This window comes from Chanos chanos, chromosome 2, assembly GCF_902362185.1.
Source record: "Chanos chanos chromosome 2, fChaCha1.1, whole genome shotgun sequence".
NCBI classification, from domain to species: domain Eukaryota; kingdom Metazoa; phylum Chordata; class Actinopteri; order Gonorynchiformes; family Chanidae; genus Chanos; species Chanos chanos.
Window position 1 is genome coordinate 52659136 of NC_044496.1, and position 15080 is coordinate 52674215.

Here is a 15080-nt window from a genome sequence, read left to right on the forward strand (position 1 = left end):
TCTTATAGATGGGAGGCTTCCTGTAGATGTTGGACTCTCCTGATGCTGAGAAGAGAAAGAGAGATAAAGACATGAAACATGGAGGAGGGAGAGGGAAGGAAATGGAGGAAGAAGAAAAAAAAATATTTATACAAGGGAAAGGAAATACATCATTCTACTTCCTCGTCAGCTTTCCGGGAACCGACAGCTGTCAGGGGAGGGCGCAGGGATAGAAAAATGGAAGGAGAGGAGAAACCAAACTCATGAGGACAGGAGAAGAGGACAAGGAAACAGGGGAACAGAGCGGGGGAAAAAAACACGTCATTTTGCTTTTCGGAGGCTGAGAAAAGCCTAAAGCGGTAAAGCCACTGTCCGTGCCTGTCAGTCAAACCGTACCTCTGTAATCTGACTGAGGCAGCGCATCGTGATGGGACAGCTAAGCTTTATGAGAGGGCAAGGTTTGACAAAAACCAATTTGAGTGTGTGTGTGTGTGTGTCTACATGTATGTGTGTGCCTGTGTGTGTATGACCAGAAATATCTTTTCTTATGTTGTGGCTCCAGGGCCTATACAAAAACATACAAGTTCTGCTCCCTCCCTTCCACTGATCTGAGGAGATACCACTGGTTAAACATAGTTTCAGTTTCACGCGTCAAGCGAGTTTACATAAACATACATTTCCCTTAAAGGCGAAAGAAGAAGGGAGAAAAAGAGAGGAGAAACGTAAAAAAAAACCCCCAAAAAAAACCAAAAGGAGAGAAGGAAATAAAAGGAAGGGGTTACTATCTGGAGCATTTGGTTAAGGCTGTGGATGAGTATAATGGAGGAAAGGAGCAGCGAATGAAGTGAAGGGGGAGAAATGCAGGCCTACCTGGCACATGGAAATGCTTGGGTGCTTGGTACGTAGTGGGAGTGCTGGACCTGGTATCCAGCTGATTGTAATAGGGTGAGCTCCTGCCACTCTCAGAGCCTGTACAAAGCCCCCAGCCAATGAGAGTACACAGAATAAAAGCATGAGTGAAGAAGGACCGCCTCGCCTTTTGCCATAAGCTCAAGCCAATCAACTCGTCCCGTAAAAAATCCTAACTGTCAGCGTCTACGTGCAAATTAACCAGACAGGTACAGTATGCCTTTCAGAGGAGAAAAGAGAGAGAGAGAGGGAGAAAGAGTATACTGTGCCAAATCATGCAATGAAAACAACTATAAAGCTAATGCCGCGTTATGGTACAAACAGCGCGGGAAGCTATTTACCCTGAACTATTTTTTTTTTCCAGACTTAAGAACGAATCCACTTTGAAAACTCTTAGCTCAAAACTTTACGCAGAGTTGCGCTGTCTAAAGGACTACGGAGCATATGTTATTGTACGGGCGGTTTATTGTCAGAAAGCCCATGGGAATACATGTATGAAACTGGGCAGGACTGCATACGTCAGCTCATGCTAGCAGGCTTACTTCAGCGCGTGGGTGGGCTGGGACTCACCCGGGCGGTAGTAGTGTTGCGGGGATCTGGACAGGATGGGAGACATGCCCTGTTTGCTGTGGGTGGGGGAGTCAATGTAACCAGGGCTGGAGGACCTCCTCTGCCTTAAATCAATACTGTCGTACATGTCCTGCTCACAAAAAGAGAGAGAGAGAGAGAGAGCCATTTCATTATCCACACACAAAGGCTTTAGTCTGGCTGCAGTAGACATTATAGACTACAAATATGAAAGCCGGTTGTGAAATGAAGAAACACAAAAACCAACATGTTTAGTCTTAGTATGAAAACCAGACAGATTTTGACAGACATATTTTGTTGATTTATATGGCAATTACTCGTTCCAAATGAAAGCAAAAAAAACCCAAAACAACTTTAATCCTTTTAGTGGAAGAGTTCAGTGAGCAATTACAAAAATTAATGTTTGGCTCCTGGACCAATTAATAATATCAGCAGAATCAGTCCTCCAGAGCCACTGAATAAGGACGAAGATGACCTTTTCTTTTCGGCTTTTCTATGAGGGGTCAAAACGACTACAGGATTAGAGATAATGGGGAAGGATAAATGGGTTACAGCTTTATTACCTGAGAATAAGGGGAGAGTGTACCCAGAGACTGTGGAGAGAGAGAGAGAGAGAGAGAGAGAGAGAGAGAGAGAGATTATCAGCCAACAGTGAGGGTGGAAAAGCAGATAAGAAAAGTGAAAACTACTGTTCTCATAAGACCATTAAATAACACCTATCATCACCATCGTCATCATCATCATCACCAACAACAACAGCTCCAAAACTATCTACTGTGGTACATGACCAAGCTAATTAGCAAGCTCTATTTGAAGACTTTAATGAACATTTAGGATTACAACTGCTTGACAGAACTTGTACTCAAATAGATAAAAGATGAGCCTTTGTCCATGTTTACTGCATGAGAACAGCAATGGGCAACACATATCAAGGATCATTGATGGAGTAGTGATCAATTATATATTTTTCTAGGTTTTTTTTTTTTTTTTTTAATATTGATCGGCCCCTTCTCCAAACTTCTAGGAGCTCTTGGGTAGTTGTATATTCCCACGGGGTTTTGAGTTTGAATGTTTATTTTCTTAAGCTCACCCTGCATTTTAATACGGTAGTTAAAGCCATTTATAGTCAAGTTTTATTCTATAGCAAACTTGTATTCTTAATTATTCTGTTAACCTAAGGAAACAGTTCACTGCTAATATAAAAATATATTATAACACCTTGCACAAATACCGAAAAGTCATGTGCTGTCAAAAGCAGTGTAATTACAGAGATAATTTGAAATGATCTTGGTAAAAAGTATCACATGCGAAAGCAAAAAGGTTTTCACGTGCACGCAAACTCACGAAGGCTACAGTAAGAGAAAAAAATGAATCTCTCTAAGCACATTCACAGCACATGCAAGGGCATTCCAGTAAAAGGAAAAACGACCATTAAAAGGTGCGCGGATGCAAAACACAGAATGCTGAAGGAAAGAGGAACTGCGCTAGGCTGGAACAGAAAATGCTAGGCTAAGGTAGGCTAGTCTAGGCTAGGCTAGGAGTATCTGGTGAGCGACAGGAGTGACATGCTAAAGGAGGGGATATAGAGTGGCGCTGGCGTCTGAATACCTCCCCATAGCTGTAGCGTTCTAGCCTGTCATCTGAGCAGTATCTCTGATATGGTTCATAGGATATTAGATCGGGCCTCTGCACTTCATATATAGCTTTAACCTTAGGCAGAGCAGCCAGATCTTTGTAATCAAGGATCTCGTTCTCCACTTTGGCCTAGAGAGAGGGACATAGAACACACAAACACATCCACATACACTGATGACAATGGGAACATGAAGAGTTGGCCTGGGGGGGAAATATTCCACAGAGCAGGATTTTTCAAATAGCTAAATAACTTAAGAAAAAAAAAAAAAAAGGAAAACGGCTAAGAAGTATTTCCCATCGGACAATCCTGACTTCTGGCGATAATTATTTGATTAACTGAGAAATTCTGCTTCGTAGAATACCCCTGTGGAAACAACAGTGATAAACAAAGACAAAAACAACTACCACGAAATGGGAACCATGCCTGAGTGTGGGTTTTCTGAGCTGCTAGACTGTGCTAGTTTCTTGTGTGAATGCAGAGTCTTGGTAAAGGCTTGGTTTTGCCTGCTGATCTGTCGGACACTGTAATCTTAAAACATTCCATGAAACCATCTCAAATGTAATGTAACTCTATAAGAGGACCCAGTCTTCGATGAATTGAGCTGCCCAGCTCTGAGCTGGTGTGGATTACAGGGCTGATGGTTAAAAGTGCACACATGCTGAAGCATGTGATGCACACTGCACTGTCTGATGAGTGATCTTCAGCGACGGCCAGCCACACAGGACAACACACATGCTTACACTGCGATTTCATCCTATTACTCACAACACACACAAAGGTCACTGTTCAACACTGCAGCCTTCACTCCCATTTACATCTCTCTCTCTCTCTCCCTCTCTCTCATACACACACACAATCACAAACACGCATGCATGCTCTCTCTCTCTCTCTCTCACACACACACACACGCACACGAATACACATGCATTCATGTGCTTTTTTTATTGACAATGTGTATTTTAATGTATGTAACTTTTAATTCAGAAACATATAATGCTAGTGAGATATGTTTAAGTCATTCATTTAGTGATGTCAGGTGAATTTTGAGTCCTGTATACACTTTCCAGAGCTACTGCAGAATGTTTCCACTCCCCTCTGATAATGGTGTTTTCACTCAAAGGGGTCTAGGTTCAGACAATTTCTAATTCAGTTAAAAGCACGACTGTCACTCTGTCATTACACGATAAGCAGAGTTTCAGAGTTACTCGTTACTTACACAGATGACTCGACTCGGAGAGCCAATGCTAGAGCCCGGTGGAGAGATGGAGGTTTCTGACATGCGTCTGTGCTGTGAGAATCAGACAGAAAAAAGAAAAAAAAAAAGAAAGAAAACAGGGAGTCTGACTCACTTACAACCCGTACCTGGAAATCTCAGGCTTGTGTTTGTGTCTATAAAACACTTAAATTCGGTAAAAATGAAGAGATTTTTACCCTGAGTTTTCTTTCTGCCCGTGCTGCCTGTTTACAAACCGGGTGCCATACTTCTGAACCTGTCCATGGCAAGAACAAAAAGAAAGAGATTAAAACAGCTTCAAATATTTCAAATAATACTGCAACCGTACACAAATATCTGAGATAGCGTGGATGAAATTATTTTATCAAGGTGTTACATTATCAGCAATACTGAATTTCATTTAAATTCAACAGATACGCATTTGAGAAAGAACACACCCTGTGTGTTAATGAAAAGCCTGTTTAACTTTTAAAACACTTTAAATCTCTCTAAGGACTAGGACCCTCTAACCCTCATGCCTCTAATTCATCTTCATCCAGGACTCTGGGCATTTAGCCAATTCCCCATTACATGGCAGGGTGTTGGAGATCAGTATCAAATACAAAAAAAAAAGAGTCTAATTCAATTGAACAGATAAATGTAATCTAAACTATCAGTAGTGTTGTTTTTTTTTATAAAACGTGATTTGAATTTCATTAAGGTGACACACACACACACTGTCACATTATACAAATATCGTCACATTGTTTTCTCAGACAGTGTCAATCTCTCTCTGTCTCCCTCTTTTCTCGCTCTGTATGTTAATGATGTTGACGGCTGGTGTTAAAGTCTGCTGACTCTAAGTGTTTCACCTCAGGGCATGTTCACTAGCCTGTAACACTCTAATGCTGCTTTGTTCTTATCTGGAAGTGCCAGACTGTGAGACAAACCATTCCCAGAGAGAGTAGCACCGAACAGACACAGGCCTGCAGTCAATGTTAATGTGGATGTTAGCCTAGCATATCATAAGATCAGTCATATGAGCCAACGAGGGGAAACGTGTGAATGGGACGTGTGACTGTGTGACTATCAGCAGGATAAATACAAAGCCACTCGTATCAAAGCTTTCTTCAAGCCCTCATAATGATGTCTTTATCTCTAATCCATCATTCTTATGATCAGATGATCATAACCGGACTAATCATCTAAATGGGCCTAATCATCGAAAGTGATGATGTTAATACGTGAGACGCTGGTCTCTTTTAGAGAGATCTTTCAGTGCGTGTATATAACGAATGCGAATGCGTGTATAACATCCTGACTCATTCGGCGATGTTCCGTGACTATTATGGATGGTTAAGAGCGTTATCAGCCTTGTGATCTGACCTGTAAGAATAAACCACATTCAGACTCAGGCATCTATCGGTGGGGAAGGTGTTCCGCTGTCAAGTTATCGTGAGGGTTTGTGCTAATGGAAGCGCTAATCTCTCTTCGCTTTGGCTCTTTTGGTACCCTCAGGGGTTTCCTGAGTTCCTGTGTTTGAAGGAATGTGACCTTTTGTGACCTTTACTCACCCGTCAGGTACATCTCCTCACCCTCTGTAAACATCATGTGACATCGCGCACAGCGAGCACAGGTAGGATGATAGTGCTTTCCTCCAGCCTGAGTCACACAGACAGACAGACAGACAGACAGACAGACAGACAGAGAGACAGATAGATAGATAGATAGATAGATAGATAGATAGATAGATAGATAGATAGATAGATAGATGGGTAGATAGATAGATAGATGGATAGATAGATAGATAGACAGATAGAAACATACATACATACATGCATACACAGACAGGAAGGAAAGTAAGAAAAAGAAAAAAAGAAAGACATTAGAGATTGCGATAATACTCCCTCGTAGTCGAAAACGAGTGCTGTTGCGCTTCTAAATATCTTCATTAGAGTTCCAATATTCCGCTACTTCTAAACTTTATTGGCAGTAGTAATTATAATTATGGCAATAATGAACTGGTGATAACAAGGGTCTCGTTCCACTCCTTACTTGACTTTAAATTGCTGTTTTCTTCTAATGTCTTCTTTACAACGTGCACACAAGAGGACTCTGTTAACAGCCCTCTCCATCATTCTAACCCATGGTTAAAAATCACTGAGTCTCTTCACTGCGAATAATTGGAGAAATGGTCTCCTGGGCCTCTAAAACAGATATGAGTTTGATCTGAGGGCAGATAAACATAAGTGTCTTACAGCTACAGTGAGAATAAGATACGGGAGCCTTGAAAACAGCTTGGGAATTGAACGCCAGCTCTAAGAACAAAACAAAAGAGTTTCATGCTAGATTATCTTTTAGAAAATATACTCATTGGCTACACAACGTTTTGAAACCAATCAGTCTAAAGAACAGCGCTGACATCATGTCTCTCTTCCTCCTCCCCTTCACCTTCATCAACTCCCCTGTGAAATCTTTGCCCCACCCCCACCCCCCAATAAGAGCCCCTCTATAGACCATTAAAAAGAACTCTAAATATAGTTCAGGATTGGCATGTGACCTAAATGAGTTGGAAACGTCTGTTAAGCCCAGACGTGATGTAGTCTGAATGGGAAGAGCATTTCCCCTTAGAACGTTCCTCTACAGTTTGAGTACAGATGCTCCATGCTATGCCGTCCCTCAGGTCCAGTTTGCTTGTGCAGACAACACTGTCCACTCAGCAACATCTCCTGGGTTATTTTACTCTCTGACCTATAATATGAAACGAGAGAAATGTGGATTTTTTTTTTTCCCCCGATGACTAGAATTTTCCATGAACTGCCAGCAGAGGGGAGTTGGGTTTCATCAGTAAGTTTCCTCTGTGAGGCTTTGCTCGTCTGGTTTACCACAATAAAGAACAAACGTGGTCCAGGAATGAGCTTCAGATGAAGAGCAGAATGCTCTTGAACACTGGAGCCTCCGTAATTAAAGCCTCACACTCACAGCTCAACTATTAACTGTAAGTCTGACGCCTTCAAGACGTTTCAGTTTTTTTAATTTCAAGTTTTCAACCAAAAAAACTGTAGCAGCACACGCGACCAAAGATGAAAAAGATGGCACGTGTCATTTTCTCATTGAGAAAAGAGGTGAAAACAGAAGAGCTCATTTTGAAAAACACCCGTTCGCCGTGTAGTAAAGGATGTTTATTACCCATAAGCCCAAGCGATTAGAGAGCCCTGTTCTGACCTTTGTGACCTCAGGAGGGCCCTGTGTCTAAATGATATCTCCGAAATGCCGAGGAACTGTTAGGTGACTGAAGCGTTATGGAATATTTTTAACCCCTCGTGTTCCCGTACGGCTCAAGTTCCCACGGCAGACCCCAGTTTTCCTAGAGACTTGAGGCCGTGCGTTGGTTTCATGTTCTCTCGGCCAAACTTGTTAAGTGGCGGCAGCAGTGGCAGCAGCGTCGAGAAAGGCAATCATTATTATGTTTAGGGATGGTTCACTTATACCATACTGCCGTCTAATTACACCAACAGATGCTGAAAGAATGCCTGGCTGTCCCTGTATCTTTGATCCATGCTATTACTGCTTCTTCCTTTAGCTTAGCTGGGTGCTCCTACACTATGTTTCAGCTTGTCAGGAGCAGAGCACAGCTGAAAATCAGAACCATCCAAATGGGAGATGTTTTTAGTGAGAAAGACGTACAGAGAATACACTGTGAAAATGTGCTTTAGGGACACTGTGATGTTCTATAAGGATACGACTGTGCGTTTTCTGCTGGAACCAGAGGGCTGGCAGTCCCTAAGTTCCCTGAGACATGTTGTATTATTGCGATCAATGAGTGCAAATCAAACGGGAAGGAGAAAGATAAATCGTCTGATGTCCCGTAGGCTATAAATATCCCAACTGAAAGCACTCCCTGGAACAGAGAGCACTTCACACCCAACTCCCAGACTGGCATAAGAGCACAGAAGCTGCAAGGGTGTGTGTGTGTGTGTGTGTGTGTGCGTGTGTGTGCGTGCAAACCTTCATCAGCTCGCTAGAACACTCTGAGCTAATTAACTGTTTTTTTATTTGTATGTAAAATACCGTAACATGTCGCCACCTCTGTCTGTCTGCATGTCTGTCTCTCTCTCTCTCTCTCTCTCTCTCTCTCTCTCTCTTTCTCTCTTTCTGCATGTGAGTGTGTTCACACAATTTTGTTTTGTCAGTCTATCTTCAAGGCTATAATTGCAAATGTGTGGAAGTCAACAAAGGGAGATGTGCCAGGCATTCAGTGCCAAGAGAATCATTAGAGCTGATGAACCATCAAAGCCTGTTGAAAGAGCAGGAGCAGCTGAGAAAGCAAACTAAAGAAGCGACCATTGGAGACAGCGCCCGGGAGGAGACTAACTAATAAACTTTGATGGATGTTTCGTCATATTGTCAATCTACTTGCTTGACGCGTCAAGGAACAAAAAGAAGAGAAGCGTGCGTTGAATGAGTAATCCTTTCCTACCGAGAGACACCCCAAATTTCTTGTTCACCTGTTCACTTATGCCTCCTCCTTTGCTTTTTGTGTGATCTTTTTTTTTTTTTTAAGTCCTTCCTCACCCGTTCAGTCATTCATTTCTTCTCTCCTCGTTCACTCCTCCTCCGTACGTCACCTCCAACGCTTCCTCCTCACCTCTCTATTTTATGTTTCTTTACTTTCTCTTTTTTTTTAAAACTCGAGAGGAAAACCAGTTGAGAGTGTGTTTGAGAGAACACAGCTTCAAACAGCCGTCTCATCGTTCTGTCTCTCCGGGTTTTCTCTTCCGTATCCTCGTATTTAGCCTTTGATCTTTTTATAGCTGTAGCTCTCCTGTGTTGCCAGTGTTGATGGATCAATGAAGGTTTGTTTCAGGTATTGCTCTGTTACCACCGTCTCCCCAGTCAGCTGAACATAAGGATTGTACAGAGTGTCATTCATCATATCAAGTCCAGTCAGCAAAGACGCGTCATCATACAAGCCTTAAGACACGCGATCCAATCAATATCCCTGCGCGAGATTCAAGGCGACAGCTTTGTAGCACCACTCGCTCACTCATTACCTAAGCCAGCACCCCCCGCGACCCTAATTAGGGTCACGGGGGTAGCTGGAGCCTATCCCAGCACTGGGCGAAAGTCGGGGAAGCAGCTTGGACAGGCCATCACCAGTCCATCGCAGGGCAGACACACATCCAAACGCATTAGGGAAAACTTAGTATCTCCAATTCGGCTGACCTGCATGTCTTTGGACTGTGGGAGGAAACCCACACAGGGAGAACATGCAAACTCCACACACTCTCGGCCAGGAATCGAACCTGGGACCTTCTTGCTGTGAGACAACAGCGCTGCCCACGGCGCCACCCTGCACCCTTTGCAGCACCATAAAGGTTCCAATACGTTCTAAGAAATCAGTAGTTCAGTAACTGAAAACAAAATCTCTGTTAAAAGTTAAAACCGGGCCTCTGATGGAGAACGACGATCGCTTTTCATTTTGCCCCGGCTACCGTTTTTTTTTTTTTTTCGCTAAAGACCTTGTTCCACAACGTAGGCCGTGATTTAAGAAGATCGCCGGCGGTCAGAAACAGGCCCGAGATGACTTCACTTCACTTAACGACCTCGTCTCCGTTTCACCTAAGCAGTAAACACAGAACGGAGAGGCTGGACACGGGCCATTTGGCCCGGCCAAGCAGGACCGCTCCACTTACCTCGAGAACTCGGCCGCTAATGTATCTGTCGCACGTCTCACACTTGATACCAAACTGCGCGTGATAATCCGCCTCGCAGTACGGTATGCCATCTCTAAATAAGGAAATAATAAAAGAAACATATTCATTCAAGACACACGCTCACACGGTAATAATCGTTTTGATTAAGCAATGATTATTTCGATTATTCAGAGTGGCTAAGATCGCGTTTTGGTCGTTTCAGTACATTCGCATGTGTTTGCTGATGTTTCCGTGAGTTTTGGTAGAAGAATGAGCGGAATGTAAAACATGCCTCTGACTGAATTCTAGGGTTGGGTCCTTATCCGGTGTGACAGCGAAGCACTTGCGTTACAATGTTACGATTAAAATATTTGGCTGAGGAGAGTGAAAAAAAAAGAAAAGCTGTGGTTTGTAAACCTGAGTAACAGCAGTGCTGCGACTTGGGTAACCTGCAGTAAAAAAAAAAACAAAAGTGGCGAGCTGAAATTCGATCTGGTACGCGACTCTACAGTCAGTGAGAGATCAGCGGGGGCTTGAGCAGATGTATGTGAGGTTTTGACAAGGGAGGGGAGAGTGGCACTGACTTGCTGATGTACTCTCCCGTCAGGACCATGCCACAGGTCTGACACTTAAAACAGCTGACATGCCACTGTTTCTCCAATGCCAGCAAAGACTGGCCCTGCTTGATTTCTTCTTTACACCCAGCACAGTCTGCAGAGAGAGAGACAGAGAGAGAGAGAGAGAGAGAAGATGGATTACAGTGAACATACTTGCTTACATATCCATACTGATATAACTGACATATATGGATTCTTTTCTCTATGCTGTGCCGTATCAATAACTTCATAAAACATACATCAAAAAAATCGATAGCAAGAATAATGAAAAAAACGATGAGAACTGAAAGGAGCTCTGAGTTGTGGTTGCTTGATTTAAAACACTGGCGGTGGTGAAACAAACACACACACACACACACACACGCACACAGGGGAACTGCTGGATCTATGATGCATGACTACGGCAGGTTCTGTTACCCAGAAAGGTCAGTCACTCATTTGTTTTCATTTGATCACCACTCAAACGGGCTTTAGTTTTATCCATCAGACGCCTTCCTCCCTTCACTGCCAAATCCCACAGACTTCAGACTGACAGAGAAACAAACAAGACAACTCTCTTTTTGAAAAAGAGAGTGAAAAATCGCTTCTATCCTCGCCATCACTTTTTTTCTTTTCTTACTCGTTCAGTTTGCCTCTATTCAAACATGTACAATCTCCTCATTACAGTGTCGATTGAAAATCAATTCTGTTTTTTTTTTTTTTTTTTTTCTCTCTGGCGCTTTTGAAATCGTCTTTGACCGAGAGAACTCGAGTAAAGGCACCAGGCGTGTTTGCAGACGGACCCATCTGCTTTGTTTAATTGAAGAGCGACGCAAAACACAAAGCGCAAGGCGTTTTCCTTTTTTTCTCTGACCTCCATAAACATTTCACACGATAAGCGGTCGCGTCTTTTTTGCTCGCCCGGCGGCCATGCGCCCGAGCGTACTCCAGCCACTCAGACAAAAGGTACCTTGACCTCCTGTGACCTTGGCCAGCAATGTGCATCGCTATGCGTACGCCCATTCCCCCCCCCACCCCCCACCCCCAAGTCAACTGGCTCAACACAACCATATGGAACAATGTAGCTTTTGGATTTCCAGGAGAAAAAAAAAATCTATACAATTTATTTCAGACAACTCTTCGGAGCATTCTATATGGAATACTAAGCATAGCACAACACAACGAAAACAGCAGACTGCTACAGCAGATTCATGAGGTGAACAGGTAACCTAATGGGGGGAGGGGGAGGAGGAGGAGGAGGCTGATTGTTGTCATGACGACAGGCGCTTAGTCTGATTGGTCACACAGTACAGTACCGGGAGCAGAAAAGAGAGAGAGAGAGAGAGAGAGAGAGAGTAAAAAAACAGCTAGTGATTAACTGACAGCCATGAACTCTTAAACAAAGAGGTTTTACAGCTTGCTAGCCCAGTCTGATTTATAAAGCTGTCGATTCAAATGTTATCTTTGCAAACATGTTCACGCGCGCGCGCGCACACACACGCACAGTGCTGTCATTCAGTGATCAATGCTTCCACTCTAGCAAGCCTCAAAATAAAGTGTGATTATAAATTGATTATATTATTTAATAGAAGGCCGCCTGCTTCATCAGAGAGATTCAAGGGGCGAATTATGGGATAAATATAATTCATGAGTGCATGTGACAGTTCTAGCCATATTTACAGCACCTTGTAGTCCTGTTTCCCCACAACAGCTACAACATATGACTCAGTTACCCACGTTCCCAGTTCAGAGCCAGTCTCTGGGTTTATTAACTTACAATGCACTGTCATTTCAAAGCTGTGCATTTAGAACTATGTCCAGTAAACCTGTGAGAACTGTGGCGTGCATCGTGACATGGGAATCATTTTATTTCTTCAAACTACAGAAATAGATACGTGTCATGAAGTCGAGCGGACAGGACTACTTACGGCTCGGCCCGTGGATCTTGATTGGCTCACTGGAACTGACAAGTGTGTGAGAGCATTGCTGACAGACACACTCCTTCCCACTGAAGGTTACTCTGTCTCCAATCGGGAAGGGTTTTCTAAAGAGAGAAGAAAAAGACGGAAACAGTTTTAAAATACACACACGCACACGCGCACACACACACGCGCACACACACACACACACACACACACACATTGCATTGCCACGCAGACTGCTGTACATGTAGACTTTAGGGAGAGACAGAGCACAGAGTCCTAAATAATTCAGGGTTTGGAAATGGAGGCTAAATATGTTTAGTATCAGATCGTGAGGAGGAGGAAAGGGACATGCCTTAACCACCACTCTGATCAGATAACCACAGAAAGATCCGGCCTGACAGCGTCATTCTGTAGAGCATGTGGAATACAGCAGGCGGACTCTCCCATACCACACAAGCATCTGACAAACACATCTGAAAGACTCAAACTTCCCATTTCTAACTGTTGAGTCAGTGTGTGTAACACTTCAGTCGGGGAATGGTACCACCGTTGAGTGCGTATGAAATCTACACACACACACACACATGCGCACACACATGCACGCACATAACCACACACACACAGACGCACATACACACATGCTCACATAAACACACACACACACTACAAACAACCACACACACACACACACATACACACACACACACATGCGCACAACCACACACGCACACGCACACACAAACACACGCACGTGCGCACACACATGCATGCGCACAACCACACACGCACACAAACAGACACACACACACACACACACAGCCTCTCTAAATTCTGCACCCTCTTGACCTTTTGTCACATCTTATTATCTCGCTGGGGTGCAAATTCATGCATTTGTATAAGGCATTTACCTACACACAACATTTCACATTTTCAAGGAGGGACACACTTCCCATACACATTAATAAAGGTATTTAAGGACCCATGATAACACCCGTCTCTAAGCCCTTCATACGGATACTGTGATCACACATCTCACTTGAGAGAGCTGTGTGTTTAGCACCTCAGTGACAGCAGGCTCAGCAGGACTTCACTAATAGCACTGCTCTAAGCAGACTGGTGTAACTGCTACTGAGGCCATTCAAGGGTATAACCCCAAATAGAAGGCCAAGCCAAGCTACTCCCCCTGCCTTGAACATAGGCCTGGCATTGCACAAGCACTACCTGCACTGTGACGTCAAGGTGGGCCCGAAACAGCGTCACCCCCCCACACACACACACACGCATGCACACACATACACATACATACCCACATACACACAAACACAAACACACACGCATGCACACACATACACACATACCCACACGCACACACACGCGCGCGCACACACACACACACACACGCATGCACGCACACACACACAAACACACGCACAGTAGCCTAATCACCTCCTTTCTTGTCCTTACTAAACATAAGGTGTTTAGATCATCTGCTAGATGTGAGGGCCAGTTGTAAACATTTGGCAGCTTGACTGACTGTTTGTTGTCGTGGGCTTGACTTCCCCGTCAACAGCATCTGCCAAAGCACACAGCGAAAGCTGTCTCACAGCGAAAGCTGTCTCACAGCTCTCAGACTAAACAAAGCTAACAGTCTACACAAGCTTTACGTATGGATGGTGACCAGGGGAAGACAGCACAGACTGTCTACATACAGGTTTCAAAATTGGACATTATTGAAATTTCCTGACCTGCCACATACACTGAGCATCAATCATTCTTTGTCCACAGTGCTTTTAGTGAATTGTATAAGCATAAGTACCTGTCTGTCTACGTAATTAATCTAGAACTGCACTTTAATCTAGCAAAGTCCACCACTATCTAGACAGTAATCATGCACACACTGGAAGCTTTTTCAACGAAAGACAAATCCTATTAGTGGAGCCCATTTCTGCAGTAACAGTAACAGAGCAATTACAAAGCAATCCACTTACTGTGAACCCTGATGCTGGAATCAGCTCTGCCATTTTAGAGCCTCACTCTACAACGGGGTTTTTTTGTTGTAAAAAACCTCAACTATAAACATTATGTCTTTAAGATTCCTTTCTCCCATGCCTATACAGAGAATTTAGAGTCAGAGTGTAATTTCTGCGTTATAATCTGTACGCACTGGATTCATTCCTTTGACTTAATTTATAAAAACCTAAATTGGATTCTCATATCAATTGTGACACTGACAAATTGGACAAAAACATGGTAATGAGTATTTTAAAACTGGTGGGTCCAATTTGCCTCGATGAATCTACTCAAACTGGCACAATGTATAATTTTTTTTTTAAAAAAAGGAAATTAGTATTAAATGCCTATCACAGTAACACAGAGATCCAAGCAAAATTGCAGAGCCAAGCGAACATAGACCAGCACACACACACAGTGCTTGAGTCTGGAAACATTCATCACAGCTGGAGACACCTGGTAGCAGTAGCAGTAAGGTTGTTCAAATCTTTAGCCAACATTCAACCACACACACACACACACACACAC

At 43.4% G+C, this 15080-nt stretch overlaps 1 protein-coding gene across 2 annotated transcripts in view; it reads right to left on the reverse strand.

Annotated features, from left to right (window-relative positions):
- Positions 1–15080, reverse strand: part of ablim3 (actin binding LIM protein family, member 3) — a 51837-nt gene that overhangs the window by 9838 nt on the left and 26919 nt on the right. For both annotated transcript variants that reach the window (XM_030764647.1, XM_030764645.1), the window contains exons 4-14: positions 12546–12661; positions 10606–10732; positions 10022–10115; positions 5900–5987; positions 4544–4602; positions 4329–4400; positions 3085–3240; positions 2040–2069; positions 1459–1588; positions 850–948; positions 1–45 (exon numbers count right to left, since the gene is read on the reverse strand). The exon at positions 1–45 is cut by the window's left edge and continues 6 nt beyond it. In XM_030764647.1, coding sequence (XP_030620507.1) covers positions 1–45; positions 850–948; positions 1459–1588; positions 2040–2069; positions 3085–3240; positions 4329–4400; positions 4544–4602; positions 5900–5987; positions 10022–10115; positions 10606–10732; positions 12546–12661 — 1016 coding nt within the window. The remainder of the gene's footprint in view (positions 46–849; positions 949–1458; positions 1589–2039; positions 2070–3084; positions 3241–4328; positions 4401–4543; positions 4603–5899; positions 5988–10021; positions 10116–10605; positions 10733–12545; positions 12662–15080) is intronic.